Below are 23,699 nucleotides of genomic sequence, written 5' to 3'. Positions count from 1 at the left end.
AATGCATAAAATAAGACACCACATTATTGTCCGTGAATGATATAATTGTCTGTGAATTAAAGTTTGAAACTGACAATTGAAAAGATTGAGCACTACTAGGGCACTTGACGGCGGTAAGAGAAAAGTCCACGGCAATAAATGCCTAATGTAGAATGGGATGTCGTATTACTGTCCTTCGCGTAATGGATGTGTGGATGGCTTTACCGCTATTACCATCACTGTCAGGGAAAATTGAATGAGTTGAAGAGTTTGTTTGCAAAAACCGATAAGTCCATATTTGCCAAATGGAGATATTTGCGATTAAAGGTCAAGAAAAATAAAGAGAATAATAAGAAATTCTTTGCTTCTTTTGACCATAACTTCAAAAATATACCTTTATATGTAGTGACCAATATATCATTTAAAAGGTATTATTTTGTACTTTATGACCGAGACCGTACTTCAAAATCTTAAAAAATGGACTTATCGGTTTTTGCGAACAAACTCTTCAGTTGTTCAATTTGTAAGAAGTATTGATTGATACAGTGCTCTTGACTAATTGATCAAAGATAACCTCTCTCTGCAGCGCTTATCTTAATAATTAAAAATTCAAACAAAAACAAAAAACAAAACAAAAAATAGAATGATATAATTCACCATATGATATAATGTGTATATATGAATATATGATTTTAGGAATATATAAATATATAGATATATAAATATGATATATAGATATACAAATATATAAATATAATATATACCACATAGATATATGATATACAAGTACATAAATATACAAATATATAATATATATTTCTCTGTCTGCTTTGATGGATAGGTCACTCTGTTGAACTTCATGATCACGCCTGAGGGTCTGGAGGACCAGCTGCTGGGCATCGTGGTTGCTAAGGAACGGCCAGAGCTGGAAGAGGAGAGGAACGCCCTGATCATCCAGAGTGCCGACAACAAAAGGTAAGAATGGGGTAGCTGGAAGGCTCTACGTAGGAGAAATGATGAAATCATAATGAGGTTCGGACCCAAGTCTGCACTGTGAATTATGGAGAAAAATGAATAAAAAATGAGAGATGGTTTACTTTGGTTCTAATTATATGGGTACAGATCTTGTAATTGATTAGTGATTATGAATTATTGATTGATCATATAATGATACATGTGACTGCTGTATATCATCACATGTTGTATATTTCCTCTCGTTTTTGCACCATCTTTCATCTTGTAATTGAATAGTTATTTTTAATTGGTCATATAATGATACATGTGATTGCTGTCTAGTGTCACATGCTTATTTCCTCTTTTTTTTTATGCCTCCGCCAACGAAGTGGCAGGAGGCATTATGTTTTCGGGTCGTCCGTCCGTCCCTATGTCCGTCCCGTTTTGTTTTTGTTGATATCTCAAGAACCGTGTGGTGGTTTTACATCAAACTTGGTATGAGGGTATATCCTGGGGGGATGATACTTTGTTTGGATTTTAGGGTCACGGGGTCAAAAGTCAAAGGTCACAGGTTATTTTGTGAAAAAAAGGTTGAAATTTCATGTTTTTCTCCATATCTCGAAATGGTTCAAGGTATCTTCATGGAACTTAGTATATATGCATGTACCGATGGGCAGTGATTATCTAGGGAAGTTGGTGGTCATGGGTCAAAGGTCAGGGGGTTAAAGGTCAAGGTCAACTCCTCAAAATATCACTACTTTCCTTATATTTATGCAGGATTTTTTTAAAACTTGATGTATGCATTTATAACCCAATATTCTGTGGGAAGTTTCTTGCCAAAAGGTCAAAGGTCAAAAGGTCAAGGGTCAAGTGAAAGTGCTAAATTGCACTTCTTCCTCCATATCTCAAAAGTAACTCAAGGTATTATCATGAAACTTACATATTTATGCATGTTCTACCTAACAGTGATTCTCTTTGGAACTGTGAGATCAAAGGTCAAAGGCCAGGTTTAGATAATATTATTTTACCATTTGATACTGAAATTATACTTTCTCTCAATACCTTGAAAATTACTCAATGCATAAACTTATGAAAGGGTCAAAAGTCAAGTAAAAATCATCAGTTCCCCCAAATACCTGCACTCTGACGTTTTAATCATTCATCCAATTGAACCTAGTTCTAGGAAAGTAAACATTCATCACATTTGTGGCAAACCTGTCATTTTAATATTTTGCCAATTGTGTGAAACTGTCATCACACATTGTCAAGACATTGTACTATAGACCTATTAGGAGAACCATGCATTATGGCGGAGATTTCTAGGGGGGTTTTTTTTGTGCTTCATCTTCCCTTTTTCTCAGTCAGTGGGAACAATATATATTACATCCATTTTTCTGCCATGCCATAATTATATATGTAGGGCATTTTAAATGTGTGTATTGCTATTATTCTGCTGAGAATGGAAGCGTTTTTTTTTTTTTGGGGGGGGGGGGGAGAGGGGGGAGTGCCTCCATATTTAAGGAAGGATGTTATTCCTGCATTTTCTGCGAGTAGTATTACTTGAATTTTTTTTTCCAAAATTAATATTGCCATGAAGTAGCAGCAGGGAAAGCCAAATTATGATAAAGGATATAAATGAATGACAATGCATGTAATTGCCTTCAAACAAAAAATATGAAAATAATCTTGTTTTAGGCTTGCTGTATGGAAAAATTTGAGTATAAGTATACTAGTACATAAAACAGCAAGCTAATGCAGATGGCCACTGTATTAAGCATTGCTTGAAATAAAAAAAAAAAGTGCTAAGATTGTGACATAAGGACTTTTCTTGTGCGTTATGTATAGTCACACTAATAGATTAAACCAAAATTACTCCTTTATACCATTTTTTCTTAGGAAGAGCTGTAACCTTAAACTTCCTCATAAATGTGACAAGACAACCTTTTGTCACATTCACCAAAATTAATCTTGCCCACAACCTCAAGTATATTTGGTTTGGTTTTAAAAGTGTGACTTATTTTATTTTCCATTCTTGCTTGATGACATTTCCATTCCATGGTAGTTTGGCTTGATTGACTGTTCCTGACATTATGATTACATGGTATAGAAAGTGTAATAATGTGAATTCCATGAAAAACTTTCTGTCTGTTGCTGTGGGTGACACGACATTTGCTCCTGCGACAATTGCTCCGGTCTTATTTTCTCTAAGGACTTAGGGTTAGGGTTAGGGTTGTGATAGGGTTTTAGGTGTAGTTTGATGTGAGAATTAGGATACGTTTGGCTTAGCATGCAGTAGATCATGGGAGTAATTGTCGCAGGAGCAAATGTCATGGAACTGTTGCTATGATCTCGAGAGGAGATGGTGATAATCAACTGCATTTCATATCTGTCACAGTGAACAATAATCAAGCTACAGTGTGCATTACCACCAAACATTTGATGGAATTGACAAGAACTGACTTTCTTCCCCGAGCACCACGTGTGCAGTCTCTCTCTTTCGAAAAAGTCTTCCGTCTGCGTGCATTTCTTGGAACCAATTTGTGATTAACATTAATTGGCATATAGTATGTACAATATATAAGCATATTCATGCCACCACCCATAATGTAATGCACTTGTTGCATTGAAGTATTCACATAATGATAATGATAATGATAATAATGATTATAATAATAGTCAGTTTTTAGAACGCATAATACCATTATGGAAACAAAATCTTTCAAATATTTCTCTATTCTCATGTAATTAATTATCAGAAAGGTGAGTTTTTAACACAGATTTGAATTTTACCAAAATCTGTAATGCATCTAACACTAAGAGGGAGATTATTCCATAATGATGGTGCCATTTTCCCAAAAGCCCTATCACCAAATGTCTTAGATTTGACACTTATTTCAGAGAGGACATTTTTTTTTTTTTGAGTGCAGATTACGTCCAGGATGATATGGCTTGATGATGTTCACTGAGGTATGCGGGGGCATTTCCATGAAAACATTTGAATACAAGGGTCAAAATCTTAAACCTGACACGAGCTCTTATGGGCAACCAATGAAGACTACGAATGATGGGAGCTGTATGATCAAATTTCCTTCTGCGTGTTACAAGCCTTGCGGCTGAATTTTGTATCCGTTGGAGTCCTTTCAGCTGAGAGTCTGGAACTCCAATGAGCAAACCATTACACAATCGCAATGAGTAAACCACTTCACAATCACTTTATCCTCCTCTTCCCACACCTCCAGGCAACTGAAGGAGATTGAGGACAAGATCCTGGAGGTCCTCTCCAGCTCGGAGGGCAACATCCTGGAGGACGAGACGGCCATCAAGGTGCTGTCGTCCTCCAAGGTCCTTGCCAACGAGATCTCGGAGAAGCAGGCCATCGCCGAGGAAACGGAGAAGATGATTAACAAGACCCGTCTCGGCTACAAGCCCATCGCCACCCACTCCAGCATCCTCTTCTTCACCATCGCGGACCTGGCAAACATCGAGCCCATGTACCAGTACTCCTTGACATGGTAAGGCAGATGGGAGTCCCTTCCTGACCTCCCCTTCTTAGATGTTGATTATAATGAACAGGATGTTGATAACTGAAATGATAATGATGATGATGATGATGATGATGATAATAATGACAGTAGCTGAAATGATGATGATTATTATGATGGTGATGAAACTGATGATAGTGATAATTGTGATTGTAGATGTAGGGAGGATAATGATGATGATGATAATGATTATAATTATGATGGTGATGTGTGTAAAATGTAATGCTAACAATGATGATGATGATTACGATGGGATTAGTGACAGTAACTGTAATGACGATGATAATTATGATGGTGATGATAATGATGCTGATACATGTAGTAGAGGATGATGATGATGATAAATAGTGATGATAGAGGTGGTGGTAGTGATGATGTTGAGGATTGTGGTGGTGGTCATGGTGATGATAGATATTAAAATCATGATTATGATGGCAGTGATAATCATAATGATGTTAATGGTGATTGTATGATAATGATGATGGTGAATTTGACTCTAGAGGCCAATATATTAAAGCGATAAAATCATACCTCACTTCAAGGACTATAACGCATTGCCACAAACATCATGGCAAACCAGGGGGCGCACATTAATACATGTATGTCTGTTTTTATTCATTTTAATACGCATGCAGGTTTGTCAACTTGTTCATCAACGCCATCGAAAACTCTGAGAAATCTGAGGACCTGGACAAGCGTCTGGAGAACCTGAGGAACTACTTCACTTACTCCCTCTACTGCAACATCTGTCGTTCACTCTTTGAGAAGGATAAGGTTAGTTGTCCTGTTAGTTACTTGGTTTATCATAAAGAGGAATAAAAGGTAAATATACTGTACATGTAAGTTGAGTCAATGCATCAATAATAGTAGAACACATCAGCAAAGTTTACTATTACAAGAGAATCCCTGTTGAATAAGCAGCCTGAACAATAGCAATGTTCCCGGATAAGTTTCACCTCATCTCTTTAAGGGATGGTATAGCACTGGTTGAGATGAGGATTCAGCTTTTATCTTTTTGCGAGATACTGAGAAACCACTTATAAAATGTTAAAGAGCATAGAAGTTTATTTGATAAAAAACATTTTTCAAATGCCTGAGATATTAAAAAACAGTGTAAAACAAAATCAATCCTGATAAAAGGTGGGTCCCACCTTGTATTATGATCACTTTGTTTTGGATATCTCAGCCATTTCAAAATCAATTTTCATCAAATAATCTTTGAAATCCTCGTAGAATTCCTCTCAGAATTATATGCTCTTTCATACATTTTGTAAGAGGTTTCTCATTATCTCACACAATTAAGTTGGAAACCTGAAGCTCGTCCTCAACCAAAGCTATACCATCCCTTTAAATCATCCTCCCAAGAGATCAAGAAAATAATGTTCTTACGTCAAAATAACTGCATCAAGATACATTTGTTTCTTTCCCCCTCCACCTCCCCCTACAGCTGCTGTTCTCTTTCATCCTGTGTGCCAACCTCCTGAAGCACACCGGGGAGGTGCAGGAGTCCGAATGGCGATTCCTCCTGACGGGTGGGGTCGGTCTCGACAACCCCCACTCCAACCCCACCTCCTGGCTCCCCTCCTCCTCCTGGGACGAGATCTGCCGCGTCGACGAGATGCCAAACTTCACAGGCATCAGGAAGAAGTTCCCCGCCCAGAAGGAGGGCTGGAAGGCACTCTATGATAGCAGCGTAAGTGTGTGCAGTGAAATGTGTCCACTAACAATTAACTTGCCATATGCGTACACTTACATGATCATTGCAGTGTTGTATGTGGGTGCAGTGAAATGTGTCCATGTACTCTGCTAATATGTGTATGATAGCAGTGTAAGTGTTCGCAGTGAAATGTGTCCACATTCTGTGCCATATGATAGCAGTGTAAATGCATTGGTCAAATTACATGTCTAAAACACATCACAGTGTGCAATTACTGTAAAAGTGGTTTCTTTCGCGGTGGTTTTATTTTTGCGCTTTTCGCGCTTTGAGGTTGAACCGCGAATTTAACATCACGTGAAAATGTTTTGAACTCGCCGCTTGTTACAATGCTAAATTGCGCACTTGCACACACGAAGATTCCGCGCATTGAGTGTATTGATGGTCAACATACACACAATTTCGATTTCTATTTCATAAATAAAAGAATAATTGGATTATAGTTTGGGTTTTCATGTGCAAAATAAAACAGTTTTTGCCGACTGTGAATTCACAGATTTTGCCGACCGCGAATTTAAACACACGCGAAAAAGTCGGTATCTATATGCAAAAGAAACCACTTTTACAGTAGGTCTGTAAGAATAGTAATCATAGTAAAGCTATGAGATTATCTTTAGAGTTTGGTTCCTCAGTGAAAGCGGAAGAGGCTGTGTATGGACAGTTTAAGAAAGCATGCAGTGAGCGTTCCTATGCTTGTCATAATTTGTGATGATAATTATAGGATAAGTGGAATATAGGTAGGAACTCATGAAAATCAATAAAGGAATTATCCATTTGGTGCATGTCCTTGTTGGAGACAAAATGATGTCTTTAAGTTGTTGTTTTTTTCTTCTTCTTTTTTTTTGGGGGGGGGGGGAGGGAGTTGCATTGTCACACCAGTTACTTGGGGTTTACTAGTGGTTCAACCTTAACCTCATTTCGTAATAAGCATTTGAGGTGCATTTTCATTTTCAGGTTGTTCAAAGTAGACTTGGCTTTGTACAGATACAACACTCCCATTTCAAGTTGAGCATGTTTCAGTGGTGCACAGGAGTCACATGATTAAACATAACCTGACTGATACTTACATTTCAAAGCAGTTGGTGACATGAAAACTTGTCTCTTGATGTCAATTGACAGATTCTTAGCAAGCTCAATTAATCTCTTACTCTCTTACTCTCTATCCCCTCGAATCGCAGGAGCCCCAGAATGAGAACCTGCCAGGAGATTGGAACGACAGCCTTGGCCTCTTCCAAAAATTAATCATCGTCAGATGTCTGAGATCGGACAAGGTGAATGGACTAAATTTCCCCATCGATGATGAATGTTTTGCTGACATGAAACATGACATGAAATGATGTACCATGTATCTACCTTTTCATGGTAATCGATTCTCTGATAGAGCATCTTTTTTTTTCTTTTCTTTTTTTCCAGGGGCCCGTTGCATAAAGGTTACCATTATGGTAACTTTGCCATCCAATGGTAACTACCATGGCAACAATACTCAACAGCCAATCAAAATCAAGAATTCCATGGTAGTTACCATTGGATGGCAAAGTTACCATAATAGTAACTTTTATGCAACGGGCCCCTGGAGTGTAGCTGGAACCGTACTGTAATTAGTGTGTCCATGACACTGCTAGTCAATGACTTTATTTCCAGAAAATGTGCCATGAGCACAGGATTCAAAACACTTTAAAAGAAGCGACATCATCTTGTATTAAACCTATGATGTTATGTGCAATGTACCTCTGGCACGACTGGTGTAATGGCAGTGAAGTATAGACTTGTTTTTCCTGAGTTCTGAGTTATTATTCCGAGAAATCCATTAAAGAGTCTCAAAAGCATGTCAGATGTAAACAAGTCAAGATATTGCTTACAATGTACAATGTATGTGAGTGTCTAAAGTCATTGAGTGTTGTCAATTGTTAACAAAGTCTTGCTTTTTTTTTCAGAAATAGGCCTTTGCACTTGATTAGCCCGAACGCTATGCAACAATAAGAATTAACTTTGAAGATGGTGTCAATATTCCTCGTTGGATGCATGATAACATAGTAACATATCAATTGTTTCTTTTTCCTGGTTTTCCTCTAACTCTTGTAGGTTGTCCCTGCCGTGCAAGACTTTGTGACCCAGAAGCTGGGCAGGAAGTTCATCGAACCTCCGCCCTTTGACCTGGGCAAGGCATTCAACGACAGCCACTGCTGCGCCCCACTCATCTTCATCCTCTCGCCGGGAAGTGACCCCACGGCTGCCCTGCTCAAGTTTGCCGACGATCAGGTACATGTACAATGTGTAGCTCTGACTTGGGCCAATATCTCTCTTCTCTCTCAGCTGCTATTCCTGTCTCTATCTCTCCTTTTATATGTGTCTCTCTCTCTCTGTTTCTCTTGTTTTCCCTTTCTTTATATCTCTCCATCTCTCCATCTCTCCTTTCTCTTACGTCTGTCAGAGTCTGGCGGGAAAGTAATTTATCTACTACCTTTAAATGACATGGATCGAATATGGGCAGAGCAGATGAGTGATAGTTTGTGTAAAATCGTGAAAGGGAATCAAGAACACTTCTAATGACAGTAACAATAATTTTGCATGGCAGTATTAAGTCATCTACTTCCTTTCACTAATGTCTTGATCATTTGCTTTAAAAGTTGGCAATGCTTACAAAAGATCCCACACTTATTACGATGCCAATAGAATGATAATTTCTTACACTTGTTTGAGGAATCAAATCCAACAATTAATAATGACAACACAATTTTATATTTATTGGATATTTTCTCTTTTTTTTTGGGGGGGGGGGGTAGAGGAGAGGGGAGTCAGCAGATTTGTAAAATATCTTTCTCATCAAAACTCGTCACTTATCTTATTACAAATATTCTACAAGAAATTTACTAAGGGCCTATCCTAAAGTGTGATTAAAGGCATTCTTCCTTATTAGAGAAATTTACAGTGCTGCCATTTTTAATCAGTTAGCGAAGAGCATGTAGAAGTCATTTTGCTTGAAGGTTGGTGTTTAATAAACTTTAGTATTTTGAGGGGGTTACTTGGCAGTTGATTTGAATGTAATATGCTGTAGGCTCGCCTAATGCACCTCAGCTTTAATACTAGACATGTCCGACTGATGGCGAGTGATATTTGTTTGTATATTTGCTTTTAGGGCTTTGGAGGTAGCAAACTGAGCTCACTCTCCCTGGGCCAGGGCCAAGGTTGACTAACATTGAATATTTTAGAGGGTTTCTTGGCGGCCGATTTGCGTGTAATGTGCTGTAGGCTCGCCTAATGCACCTCAGCTTTAATATTAGACATGTCCAACTGATGTTGAGTGGTGTATGTTTGAATATTTGCTTTTAGGGCTTTGGAGGTACAGTTGTAGCAAACTAAGCTCACTCTCCCTGGGCCAGGGCCAGAGTTGACTAACATTGAATATTTTAGAGAGTTTCTTGGCAGCTGATTTGATTGTAATGTGCCGTAGGCTCGCCGAATGCACCTCAGCTTTAATACTAGACATGTCCGACTGATGGCGAGTGATATTTGTTTGTATATTTGCTTTTAGGGCTTTGGAGGTAGCAAACTGAGCTCACTGTCCCTGGGCCAGGGCCAGGGCCCCATCGCCATGGGCATGATTGAAAAGGGTGTCAAGGAGGGCACCTGGGTCCTGCTCCAGAATTGCCACTTGGCCGTGTCCTGGATGACCACGCTGGAGAAGATTTGCGAGGTAAGCGGGCGGAGATGACCGCTGGGAAGTGCGGGAATGAAGTGTTAACCCATTAGTAAGTGAACCACCCAAAACCACCTGTTAAATTACTTATCTTTAACCGCCCAAGACCGCCTGTCCAATTTTTTCATAGTTTTATGCTTTACTATTTTTATCATTTTCATATGAAATATACAATCAGTAACTTGAAAGAGGTGTAAGGTTAGCAAAAGTATGACAGAATTATTTCTGTGACACACAAGTCTCATGGCAAATTCTTGATAGGCTTTCAAGTACGCATAACTTATGATAGACAAAAGTAAACATGCAGTGATGTATTTTGCATAATTCAGAAAGTTGTCGAAATGAGAGTAAATGCTGAACCTTCCAGGGAACAATAGGCCATTATGTACAGAATCTTCAGTTGCTAAAGGGTGACCAAACAGTGTACGTCAGATTTGGCATTGTATGTTCGTCGCATGGCATTCCCTATCAGTAGAAGAGCAGTAAGATGTAGAATACCACCAATGAGAGCATCATGATTCGTGGAAATGAATTCAGCGATTCACTCATAATACTTGTATCCTTCTCTTCATTGTTGATGCGTTTGGCACTGAGTTTCTTGTTAGAAAGTAGAAACAGCACATCACAGGGACATGACTGACAAAATTGAGCATCTTTCTGCAATTGTAGGAAGATTTTTGTGTGTGTGTGACCACAGCACCATTTTTTTTTTAAGATGCGCTCAAATACAGCTGACTGAGAATGTACACTAGCCATGCAACCATTAGAAGTGACTCAAAGTTAGATGGAAGTTAAACTGATCGTACACCCCTTATACCCTGAAATTTCTTAAAAGAAATGAAATGGTAAACTTTTTGGGGGGCCTACATCTGGAGTTTGTAATCATATCAACAAGAGTCAGAGCTCATTTATTTGTTTGTTTGATATATACTCTCAATTTAAGCTCAGATGAAGATTTTCTAATCGGTCATTGTTGACTTCATAGTTGAAAGCTGTGAGATTCTGCTTCCTTGAAGGAAGACTTCAGGTCAATTCTAGATGTCTAGTAGCGAGATATTATAATTTTTTTTTCCTCCTCGTTCCACGATTCCAGGAATTGAACCCCGAGGCTGTCCATCCGGACTTCCGCCTCTGGCTGACCAGCTACCCGTCCCCCCACTTCCCCGTGGCTGTGCTGCAGAACGGGGTCAAGATGACCAACGAGCCGCCGAAAGGTCTGCGCGCCAACATCATCCAGTCGTACCTCAGCGATCCCATCTCAGACCCTGAGTTCTTCGGGAGCGTCACCAAGGAGGTAAGTCCAACAAAGTTTTCCCCCTAAAGCATCCAAAGCTTTACGAGATACTGTAACTGCACATACTCATGTGTTTGCACTTTTTCAAGGTGAAAATGAAGACCTAAAAAAAAAAGAACAAAAAAGGGAGGTTGTTGTGTTCCTAAACCAAGGTCTTGCTGTAGTGTGTTGTGTACACTCTGCTGACTTTTGCTGCATTTAATTGTAATGAACTCCTTTGACAGATGCAGTCTTTGTGTTGGCAATTCTTTTTAATACCTGCTTTGTGGATGAGGCATGAAAATTGTTGATACACTGATGTCCTGGAATGTGCTCGTATGTACGCAGGCTGTCGATTAATTTGTCACCAGTAATTGCACGATGTACAATGTATGCAAGGGGAATTCGATTTGTAGCCCTTCCAATTCATTTATCCAAGGTCAGTCTAACAATGTATACTATAACACATGTCTGTGGTAATTGATGTAGTAACACTGCAAAAACAAATCAATTACTGAAATGACATTGGAGAATGATGAATATTTCATCAAGCCAAACTAAAAAAAAAAGTGTTTCAAAAGGAAAAACAAAGAAAATAAACAAATGAGAAGGATTTTAGGAGATGGATGTTAATCGGTGAACGTCAAGTTGATGACAGCCAACTTGTATTTCACTGATTAACATCAGCCATAGCATAAGTTTAACCTTCAAATTGAAAGAAATCCATTAGCCTGATCGTCAGCAGGCTTTAAAAGCATGGATTCACATTCTACCCTTATTGCTAGTGCCAGTATAAGCCACAGCAGCCGAGTATTCAGAGTATGTTGTGAATATGAGTAGATAAACGAGAAACTCAAATATTAGTAAGGATGTTACTCAAGTAATCCTGTTTATTGCACAATAATTGACTCCTCTTGTGGTATGTCTGTCCATTTGCTGTGTGTGTATACCCCATTTGCTCTTTTGCATGATCTTCATATTTTGTTAGAGCATTCATGATTATCTACAAGAGTCATCTATCACACTGCAGTCATATTTTTGATGGGTAGGGGGAGATGTATGTATATGATTATATTTGCCATGAAGTATGTTATAAGCCTCACACACTCAACATAATTTTGTTTTTGTCATTAAGATTGATGTGCTTGAAAAAATTATGTCACTTGATTAAAAAATTTTGTTTTTGCTCTCTCTGTCTTCAGTTCCCGTCACTAAGTCTTATTTCATGCCACTCCACACCTTATTTTCTTTGCCTGTTTGTTTTTGTTTTTTTTTTGTCTATGTTACTCACATGCATACTTTCAAAAAAAAATGTGTTTGTATGATGATTTTTTTTCTGAATGAGAATATCTACTGCTCTCATCTCACTCTCTTTCTATGTATTTCCCTCGTGTACACAAATTGTCACTCACTGCCAATCTCTTGATCGTTTTTGTTTGTTTGCCGTGTGCTTCGGGCGTGTCTTGTCTCCACCGCCCAAACCCACCCCACCCCCATCCACATTCCACTTTGCCGTGTTATTCATCCACTGCTATAGCATGAGGTAAGGGCGCCACCCGTGGCCTTGGATTTTTTTTATTTTAAAGACCCGGGCCCTGTTTCATAAAGCTGGTCGTAAAGTTAGGCACTACTTTACCAACAACTGCAATATGGCAAGCCAAGTGGGTTTTGAAATCCTGGTTAATTTCAATAGCTAAAGATAAAATCTGCAGATGATAATGCTTATTCTTACATGTTAACACACATTTTTAGTTGAAAGTGTATTTTTGCCCCAAAGTAGATGAAGTATTGACATACAGTCGTACTTTGTTAAAACATAAGGGGAAGAGAAACGGGCACACATATTGGCACTTCATATTCCAGTCATTTGTAAAGTCAGGCGTAACTTTATGCATAGCTTTATGAAGCAGGGCCCTGGTACGGTTACCGTAGCTTTGGGAGACATGGGTGATCTGATATGATTTGGTCTTAATTTGCTGCCCATTGGGGTATACCAAAACCATAAATAGCGCCCATCAGCCACTTGTCAGCAGATGTTTGCATCAAAGAGTATGCTCGCTTGTAATGGTTGACTCCGGTTGAGATATTTGTTGGCTGTGCGTGTACACATCTATTATTTTGTATTATAATGTTCATTGATAAGCTGTGCATAATTTGGAGATTCTTGAATTATCCAAACCGGGCCGCCTTAACACTCCATGACTCCCTATGCTACAAGGTTTTTGATACATTGTAACTACTCCATTTTTGTCTTTTTCATTTCTACTATAATGTCTACTGCATGCTCGTTCAAATCAATGTGTCCTTGCTTTGAATATTCAGGAACACATTAATTTTAAAAAGCAAGTACTTTCCAAGTACCTGTATCTGTCTTTTGTAGAGCAATTTAGCAACGTACACTTGTTTATATGCAAGATATCTTGTATCCACCCATTCAAGCGCATTGTGTTTGGCATGTTTTGTTTTGTTTTAAAAATGAACTTTTTATGAATCTTCAAGATATAGAAACCACTCATAAATTCATTTACTAAATCACCTTTTAATCCTTTTATTATAAGCATGTAAACTTGTTTGTACACTGTATGTGTACATGTAGTCATCTACATGTCTATTGTATGTTCGCATGTATAGATACATAACAGGATAGATAGATGCATACATACATGTATATAGATAGCTAGGTACATGTAGATAGATAGATAGATAGATAGATAGATAGATAGATAGATAGATAGATAGAAATATAGATAGATAGATGAATACATTTGTAGATAGATAGATAGATAGGTAGATGATAGATATGGTAGATAGATATATAGAAAGAAATGTCGAGTGATAGATAGCCCCTAGTATTAGTTAAACAAGATGATATATAATACACATCGATTTCGCTATACATAAATATTTTTATTAATGCCTCTAGCTTAGAAATCATTTGTTTCTTCTTTGCCTTGTGTGTAAACTTTGTAGGAATCAGGCCAACGAGATATCTTTTTCACTCTGTACAGCAAAATGTTTTGAATTACATGAAGTTGCTAATCCTCCTGGTTCCCCCGAATCTCTCCGCCCCTGCAGGGTCCGTGGAAGAAGATGCTCTACGGCCTGTGCTTCTTCCACGCCCTCGTCCAGGAGAGGCGCAAGTTTGGCCCCCTCGGCTGGAACATCCCCTACGAGTTCAACGAGACTGACCTCAGGATCAGCGTGCGCCAGCTGGCCATGTTCCTCAATGGATACGATGTAAGAGATTACCTGATGACCACTTTGTTTTAAGTCTCTTGGCCTCCGTCATTTTTTTAAAAGAGACTTGCCGAGGTCTCAGACTGAGCCTAAGGAAATTTTTGTGACAATTATGAGTTAGAGTTTTGCTAAAGCTGATCAGTCTACAAACTTATGGCCACAATTAAACAGTCATTCACGGTTATTCTCTATCTCTAAGATTTTCTCAAGCCTCTGAAATTTCAGCCTTGAGTCTAAACTCTCTACTGTTTTGAGTACTTAGAGTTTGCAGGGATTGTGTTTGTTTTTTTAGGTGCATGTTTTTATATTTTCCCCTACCATCCAAACTGAAAATTGATAATGTAAAGAGAATAATAGGCAAAGAGAGGCTTAAGTCTCATTGACACTTTTGTAGATGATTTTAACATGACCCATTCTTACGCTTTTAAAAACAAAGTTATGGACACTTTTGTAGGCAAGATTTTAACGTTATCCTTGCTTGTATGCATTGGAAAACAAATTTGTTGATACTTTTGTAGGTAGAATTTTAACATGACCCTTGCTTCTATGCAGTAATTGGAAAAAGAAGGTATTGACTTTTTTGTAGGTAAGATTTTAACACGACCCATGCTTCTATACAAGTACATTCAAAAACAAAGTTATGGACACTTTTGTAGGTAAGATTTTATCATGACCCTTGTTTCTATGCATTGGAAAACAAAGTTATGGACACTTTTGTAGGTAAGATTTTAGCATGACCATTGCTTCTATGCAGTAATTGGAAAGTGAAGGTACATGTATTGACACTTTTGTTCATTGTAGGTATGATTTTATCATGACCCTTGTATCTAAACATTGGGAAACAAAGTGATGGACACTTTTAAAGGCAAGGTTTTATCATGATTTTTTTTTATGCATTGAAAAACAATTTGAAAGATATTGACACTTTTGTAGGAAATATTGTAACATGGCCCATGCTTCTATGCATTGGAAAACAAAGTTATTGACTCTTTTGGAGGCAATGTTGTTACATGGCCCATACTTCTGTAGATTGGAAAAAAAAAAATTGCAATGCTTAGTTATTTGCAATGATTCCTTTGTCTGACCCCTGCCTGACCCCAGGACGTGCCCTACGAGGCCCTGACGTATCTGACAGGGGAGTGCAACTACGGCGGCCGTGTGACCGACGACCGAGACAGGCGCACCCTCCACACCATCCTGGACAAGTTCTACACCCATCACATCTTGGAGGAAGACTACAAGTTTGACACCAGCGGCATCTACTTCTCCCCGCCTTCTGGCGATGTAAGTAACTAAGAATACGATTAAAGGGATGGTACGGTATTGGTGGAGATGAGAATTGGGCTTTTAACTTTTTGTGAGATACCAAGAGAACACTTATGATATAGTGCAGAGCATACCATTTTAAGAGGAATTCAAAGTTTATTTGATATAAATCGGGTTTGGAATGACTGAAACATCCAAACACAAAGTAAAACAAAGCAAATGTAATAAAGTGTGGGTCCTACACTTTATTAGAATCACTCTGTTTTGGATATCTCAGCCATTTCAAAACCAATTTTCATCAAATAAACGTTGAATTCCTCATATAATTACATGCTCTTTCATATTTCATAAGAGGTTTCTCATTATCTCACCAAAAAATGTTAGAAACCTAAAATTAGGTGTCAACCAAAACTATATGATCTCTTTAATCCATTGAGGACAAGTCCCGTGTCTATGGGAAAAGCATGTTGTATAGCAAAATCAGTCCGTCCTCAATGGGTTAAGAGGAAGTGGTAAGGCTTATGATCGTATCATCAGTGTAATGGAATGTGTTTCATTTTAGTCTTCATGTATTTGGAATCACAAATTTCATCTTTGCTTTTGTTGTCCCCGCCGAACGAGTTCGAGCAGGGGACTATGAAACGGGCTCCATACGTGTGTGTGTCCGTGTGTCTGTCTGTCCGTCCGTCCGTCTGTCTGTCTGTCTGTGCGTCCGTGTGTGATCAAAATGTTCAATTTGCTACTTCTCTGTCATTTATGAGCCAATTTTAATTCTGTTTGCTTTATATGATAGCACTACATGGGAGCTTTGAAACTTCTACACAGAATTTCAGTTGTGACCTTTGACCTTGACCTTTGACCTATATTGTACATTTTGCTTCAAAATGCTACTCCTTCGCCATTTCTGACCCGATTTCGATTCCGTTTGCTTTATGTGATGGCACTAGGTGAGGGCTTCAAAACTTCTACACAGAATTTTGACCTTTGACTTCTTTGACCTTTGACCTTGATTTTTGACCTATATTGTACATTGGCTACAAAATGCTACTCCTTCGCCATTTCTAACCCGATTTTGATTCAGTTTGCTTTATGTGATGGCACTAGATGAGGGCTTCAAAACTTCTACACATAATTTTGACCTTTGACTTCTTTGACCTTTGACCTTGATTTTTGACCTATATTGTACATTGGCTACAAAATGCTACTCCTTCGCCATTTCTAACCCGATTTTGATTCCGTTTGCTTTATGTGATGGCACTAGGTGAGGGCTTCAAAACTTCTACACATAATTTTGACCTTTGACTTCTTTGACCTTTGACCTTGATTTTTGACCTATATTGTACATTGGCTACAAAATGCTACTCCTTCGCCATTTCTAACCCGATTTCGATTCCGTTTGCTTTATGTGATGGCACTAGGTGAGGGCTTCAAAACTTCTACACAGAATTTTGACCTTTGACTTCTTTGACCTTTGACCTTGATTTTTGACCTATATTGTACATTGGCTACAAAATGCTACTCCTTCGCCATTTCTAACCCGATTTCGATTCCGTTTGCTTTATGTGATGGCACGAGGTGAGGGCTTCAAAACTTCTACACAGAATTTTGACCTTTGACTTCTTTGACCTTTGACCTTGATTTTTGACCTATATTGTACATTGGCTACAAAATGCTACTCCTTCGCCATTTCTAACCCGATTTCGATTCCGTTTGCTTTTTGTGATGGCACTAGGTGAGGGCTTCAAAACTTCTACACAGAATTTTGACCTTTGACTTCTTTGACCTTTGACCTTGATTTTTTACCGATATTGTACATTTTGCTACTAAATGCTACTTCCGGCGGGGACATATTTTACGCACCGCGTAATTTCTACTTTTCCTTGTTTTTTGTGTGTTGTCAATGAACTTTGTGTATATTGAGATGAGATCGTCGGTGAAATAAAGTCATGTGTCTCCTTGTGAAACCTTTTGTTAATATCTGACAAACATCCTGTCAGATTCGTCAGGTTAAAACAGTGTTTAACAATTCTCCACGTTTTAGGTCTTTGTAGGATATTTGATCAAATTGAGCTATCGATGTACTTAGTGTATCTGGGTTTTTATCAGACAAACAAAGATGTATAGGTGGGACTGAGAAGCTATTCTACTCACACTGACATACTCGTACTGTATCCATGGGTAGTACTGTTTATCTCTAGCAATAATCTTTCCAAACAACTTTCTCTGTGCAGTATGAGAGCTACCTTGAGTACACCCGAAACCTTCCCATCATCCCGCACCCGGAGATCTTCGGCATGCACGCCAACGCCGACATCACCAAGGACCAGTCGGAGACCAAGCTCCTCTTCAACAACATCCTCCTCACTCAGGTAAGACCCAGGGTCAGCGGTCATGAAACACTGTGCAGAATGGAGAAATGTATAAGTGCGCGTCACACTCATATCGGGTTCAGAGTCATTATTTTCGCGTGTCTTGAGTTTCGCGAATAGCACCGGACTCGGGAAATTCACGAAAATAAATATCTTGTGAAATATTCGGCGTAAACAGTATCACTGAGTAATAAGTATCATTGCTATCAGTGTTTTTGGAAACCACACATGCTATCTTTAACTAATGCTGGTCAAAAATGAGATTTTAGATAGAGATTTAGATGAGGGATGTTACAGAATTCAACTCGTGTGATGAGATCAATGATAAATTTTATGCTTCAAAGATATCTTGAAGCATAATTGGTAGAACGTTAGTATTACATGCTGAGTACTTTCCTGGGTCAGATGCATACACACCAACCTGGATAATTCTATAGTAACTTGTCATCTTTCAGTTTGCTTGCTATCATCACTTCTGCATCTTTCATTTCACTAGAGTCTTCAAAACTCTCCCCCTCTCTCTCTCTCTTTCTTTGAATCCTGATACAGTCATTTTTCAACACGACTCTTGTGCTCTTGCTCTCAAAATATCTACTGTAAAAGTGGATATTTTCGCGTGACTAATTTTTCGCGCTTGGCCTGGTCGGAAGAGTTTCGCGTGTTTTTAATTCCGCGGAATCAAGACATCACGCACAGGCACATATGGCAAGCAAATACATTCGCGTGCTTTTATTTTCGCGCTTGTTTCTGGTTGTGCGAAATGCGCGAAAATTTTAACACCGCGAAAATTTCCACTTTTACAGTAACCTCTTTGCTCAAAGACTTTATAAGTCTTGTACAGTCAAAGTATTTCACCTCTTTGCTCTTTATAATTCTTGTCCATTCAAAGTATTTAACCTCTTTGCTCTTTATAATTCTCGTACAGTCAAAATATTTAGCCTCTTCGTTCTGTATGATTATCATGTCTGAGTGCTGTCAATCTCGATCAACTTTCTTATCTGAATCATCCTCTCCCCATTTCACATCATGAAAATAACCCTCATGGCTCCTCCTTGACTGAAACCATATAATCTACATCCACCAAGTAATATCATGCTCTCACCAGCTATTTCCTTTGCTTCGTTCGCTCATCACTCATATAATAATCTGCTTTGTGTCTCCTCCTCCTCTCTCCTGTCTTCTACTCACCTCTCTTCACTCCTTCCTCTCCTCCTTCATGACATCATCATTTTGCTGTGACCTTCACCTCATGACCTTTAACCTCACCAAGGCCGAGACAGAGGGGCAGGTGGGTATATCTCTCATGACTAGCTAGTTCTTCAAGCTCACTGTTCACTTTAGCTAATACACGTCAAAAAAGCTGCACACATTTTCGTTATACTCTGTTTGTACTTGTGTCTTTGATTACCCAAACCACATGATGGCTGTCTTTTCCTCGTTCTCTTTTTCATATTTACACTCAACTTTCTTATGGCATGCTTTTCGACATCATTCCTGTACTTCCCATATACTTTGTTTCCCTCTACTTTGAGAGACATGGATTTTTATAAAAATTCCTGGACATTGTAAAAAGAAAAAAAAGAATGTGGTAAATGTTCAATTTGTGTGTGACATCACTAAATGATTTTAATTTTTTGAAAATTCTGAACTTCTTTCATGCAATTTTTTGAAATTTTTTTACTTCTTTCATGCAATTTTTTGTTTTTGTTTTTTGGATATGATACGTTTGTAGAGGAAGTCAATATTTCATACGATAATTATGACACTATTTGGAGCAACAATTGAGCTTATGGAAAATCATAAGTATGATTTTAAAAGCTAAGGACGAGCAGCATGTGATACTAAATGAAAGAGTGGCAAACTGGAGTTTCAAAATAGCCTGAAAGTCGGCATATATATGTGATATCATTATTGTATCGTGGGTATTTCTCATTCTTCCTAACATTCTCACTAACATATTTTCTCTTTCTAAACTTTCTCCATTGCTGAATTTCCATTTGCCTCCTATGTTTCCCTTTCTACTAAACCTTAAGAATGGTGACAATCAACTCTTTCCCCAGGTATGAGTTGTGGTTAAAAATCAATGTGAAACATATATGCTGTCACTTGACTACACTACACACTCACATGTATCCATGAATTGTTCAGTTCTGTCAGAAGTTTGTTTCATGGATGATTTTCTCAGTGAGGCACAGTCACGTCTGCGGGAAGAGAATTGTTGCATTTTAATGTTTTGTGAGGACGTCACATGTAATCAAAATGAATAATTATATATAAATTTATGTACGTATCAAGCATTACCACAAAAATGGAAATATGTATTGTATTCACCGTCTGTTCTTAGCAATGTACAATGTATCTGCACAATATTTTGCTTTACACTGTCTACAGACAAGGGTATGATCTTTGTCATGAATTATATTTCCCAAATATAAGATCAGAGAGAACAGAAAAACACTCTGTGATGACAGTTTTCATGGTTTTCAAGTTGAATGTTCAGCATACAGTGTAGCAGATCAAGCACCTTGTGTGGAACACCAAGAACCTTGTTTAAATACATTTCATGCGATGTGCCAATATACTTTTGCTTTAAAGATTGTCTTCCAAGGACTTTGGCTGTCATTCTACAGATGTATGGCTTTTAATAATGATATCCAATTATTGTAAATATTGGAATCCCTTTTGGCCTTAATCAAATACAGTAGAATGCTATTCTCAATCTTCTCTCCATACAAATTTATTGATGTACATTGTATATGCTTTCATATATTTCCCAGAAGAATTTAAACACTTGCAAAAATAAACTCTTGCTTTAATGCAAAAACAGACCAAATAGCGAAATCATTTAAACTCGCCAGTAGCTACAGCAGAAGTATCTGTGTTGAAATGTACTTCATTTGCTCGTTTCTTTGTATATTAAAATGCAAAATATTTTATCAAGGCATTCCAAAACACAAAGACATTTGACACATATCTGTAGGGTATTGAATCCAGAAAAGATGAAAAAGAAATTCCAGAACAAAAACACGACGCAAATGATGTTTGTAAGGTACATGTATTGAAACAAGAGAAAAGAAAACTAGAATAGAAATTGGAAAATGGAGTTTTGCTACTCATGCATTTGTATCTCTGTTTTTGATGGGACTTCGGTGTTTCGAAGCTGCACATGCGAGATATTCATAGGCACATCCGAATATACAAAGCACTCATTGCTGAAAAGTTACGCTCTCACATGGAATCAAAATTTGAATGTTATTTTATGTGATGTAAACTGCACACCATGTCTGCTATTGGGACCGTGCAACACCCTTGCAAGCCAAATGTTTATTATGAAGCAGTCCTAGGTGTGCCTTGTCGGTGAATGACTTAACCTGGTATTGCTGATATGGAATAGTGTTCACAAATCCAAGCATCCTCTCGCTATGCAACATATTTATCAAACTGAATGTAAATATATACATGTATGGTTTGTCTGACAGTTTAAAAGGTTCAGCAGTTTGTCATGTTTTGTTTTACTGAGATTCACCTCACTTTAAGAAGGTTACGAAAGTAATACATTTGTTTGTTTTGTTTTGCTTTTTAGTTGTTGTTTTCTGACAAATACACAGATACATGTGTTTGACTCACTCATAATCAAGTGCAGTATAAAGCAAAATGAAGAACCCCGTATGTGTCCATGAATGTTAGACTTTTAGTTGTAATTACTGCATCAAAACAAATAAGAAGACAATTCTTACTTTATGGAAATTAATGCATTATCATTTTTTCCACTTCCAACATGTTACCCTCCCATCCCCCATATGACACCCCACCCCCTTTCCCCCACCCCCGAATACACGGTGGTTCTTATGACACTGTGCTCTCCCGCCCACCCCCCCCCCCCCCACCTACCGTTTGATGGATTCCCCACCCACCCAAACCCAAATCACATCAACAGGCACAGGTATTGTATGACACTTTGAATGTTTGTAATTTCTTTGGGGTGTGATCTATTACTCTTTCCTCCATTCCGGGGTGAAGAGCAAGAGACCCACTAAGTTTGTTGTCTCGCACGGTGATGGTCTTATTAATCCCCTGCACACATCTTGCACCGGAGGAAGCGTATTCCAAACCAGGAGGAGTCCGGAACTGGTTCTCCCTGAAGAGTTCATCCCATGTGCACTAAGCTTTGAATGCACTTGTGTTCGTTATCACGGGAAGAGATAGAGCAAATGCACAATGTCCAGCAAGATGTTGGAATTACACCTAGCAACACCAAATAGACGCCCTAACCTTTTTTGTTTTCTTTTTATTGTGTTATTTGTTTGTTTGTATTTTTGTTTGAAACTAGACATGCCTGCATTAATGTTTCTTTTTAATGAGTAAAGTGATAGATTACCGGTAATGATGTGCTTAGATGGTATTTTGAGTGTTCTAACACTGGTGATGGTGGTAGCTGGTAACAGCTAGCATTGTAATCCTAATTGTTTTCAGCTGTTAACCCGGTGTGTGTACTTAGTGGCGACATAACAGGATCCGAATGTTACCGTTGCTTGGATCTCCACGAATCCTAGACTGCTGCACCGTATCCAGATGAACGTCTGGTTGTTGTTTGGGGACGTTGTGGATTAAACCATGTGTACACATATAATGCATGTTCTCACTTTAAGTGGAAGTTATCGCTTTTGTTCACCGTAGCAAAGGGCAAGGTTTTTCATTAAACAGGGTGAACGTGCTGAAATAAGTGGTTCCTGGTGTGGAATAATGATCTCATCTTGAATTATCTAATGCACACATGCCATTGTTGTACATGTGCAACATATGAATATATGTTTTTAGGCTCAAAGTTTTGTCTGCTGTTTGAGGAGGAACATGCTTAAATAAGTTTAGATTAGGGCTGAGACAAACTGCTCAACTTGTTGCTGTACATTTAACACTACCCTCCCCCCCCCCCCCCCCCCCCCCCAAAATAAAATAAAATAAAATAAAATAAAATAAAATAAAATAAAATAAAATAAAATAAAGAAATGAAAATAAAAATAAAAATAAATAGATAAATAAATAGATAAATAAATAGATAGAAATAAATAAATAAATGAAATAAGAATAAAAAACATGAACTAAATGTTTGCTGAAAGAAAGTGTAGTTAAAAGGAGGGAGGAGAACTGGAGATATAGAATGTTGTGTCATTTTTTTTTCCTGAAGAGGGGACATGAAATAGTGAAGCCCTAGAGGAAGGAGATTTTAAAATAATCCCTTATCAAAATTATGCATTAGTATACAAAACATATAGATCAAAGCCTCTATGCAAAACTGTTTGGAGTGTGTATGCTCAATTTGAGTGCTAGCGAATGTGTGCACAATGAGACACTGAAATATCTGTGTTGTCTGAATAGAATAGAAACCAGTTAGCTCTTGAATGAGGTGGACGTCTCCCCTTGATTTTGCATGCCTATATTGATATTTTCTTGCACTTTTGCAATTTGCATTTGTTATTTAATTCCACACAGATGACACCAATATGCATCTTAATGTAACACTACCTTAATTAGATTTTCAAGTACAAATGTACAGGTACATGCACCAGCCTAATCCCAGCTTTTCCCCTTATCTTAATTTTAATCAATTTAGAAAGTTTGTGTTGGAAAGTTTGGAATTGCAGGATGATGCGAGTATCACATGAAAGAA

General features: G+C 38.1%; 1 protein-coding gene across 1 annotated transcript in view; it reads left to right on the top strand.

Annotated features, from left to right (window-relative positions):
- LOC139709540 (dynein axonemal heavy chain 7-like) overlaps positions 1–23,699 on the top strand; it is a gene marked incomplete at its 5' end in the record, with an annotated part of 75,583 nt that overhangs the window by 45,876 nt on the left and 6,008 nt on the right. The window contains 11 exons of the mRNA XM_071621498.1: positions 821–954; positions 4,173–4,445; positions 5,111–5,249; positions 5,923–6,168; positions 7,368–7,460; positions 8,272–8,448; positions 9,722–9,883; positions 10,980–11,180; positions 14,235–14,396; positions 15,498–15,680; positions 17,894–18,031. Coding sequence (XP_071477599.1) covers positions 821–954; positions 4,173–4,445; positions 5,111–5,249; positions 5,923–6,168; positions 7,368–7,460; positions 8,272–8,448; positions 9,722–9,883; positions 10,980–11,180; positions 14,235–14,396; positions 15,498–15,680; positions 17,894–18,031 — 1,908 coding nt within the window. The remainder of the gene's footprint in view (positions 1–820; positions 955–4,172; positions 4,446–5,110; positions 5,250–5,922; positions 6,169–7,367; positions 7,461–8,271; positions 8,449–9,721; positions 9,884–10,979; positions 11,181–14,234; positions 14,397–15,497; positions 15,681–17,893; positions 18,032–23,699) is intronic.

Source organism: Diadema antillarum, unplaced genomic scaffold (genome assembly GCF_040938485.1).
Source record: "Diadema antillarum isolate AM-2024a unplaced genomic scaffold, OU_Dant_1.0 seq00001446_RagTag, whole genome shotgun sequence".
NCBI classification, from domain to species: Eukaryota; Metazoa; Echinodermata; class Echinoidea; order Diadematoida; family Diadematidae; genus Diadema; species Diadema antillarum.
This window is presented reverse-complemented; position numbering and strand designations above follow the sequence as displayed.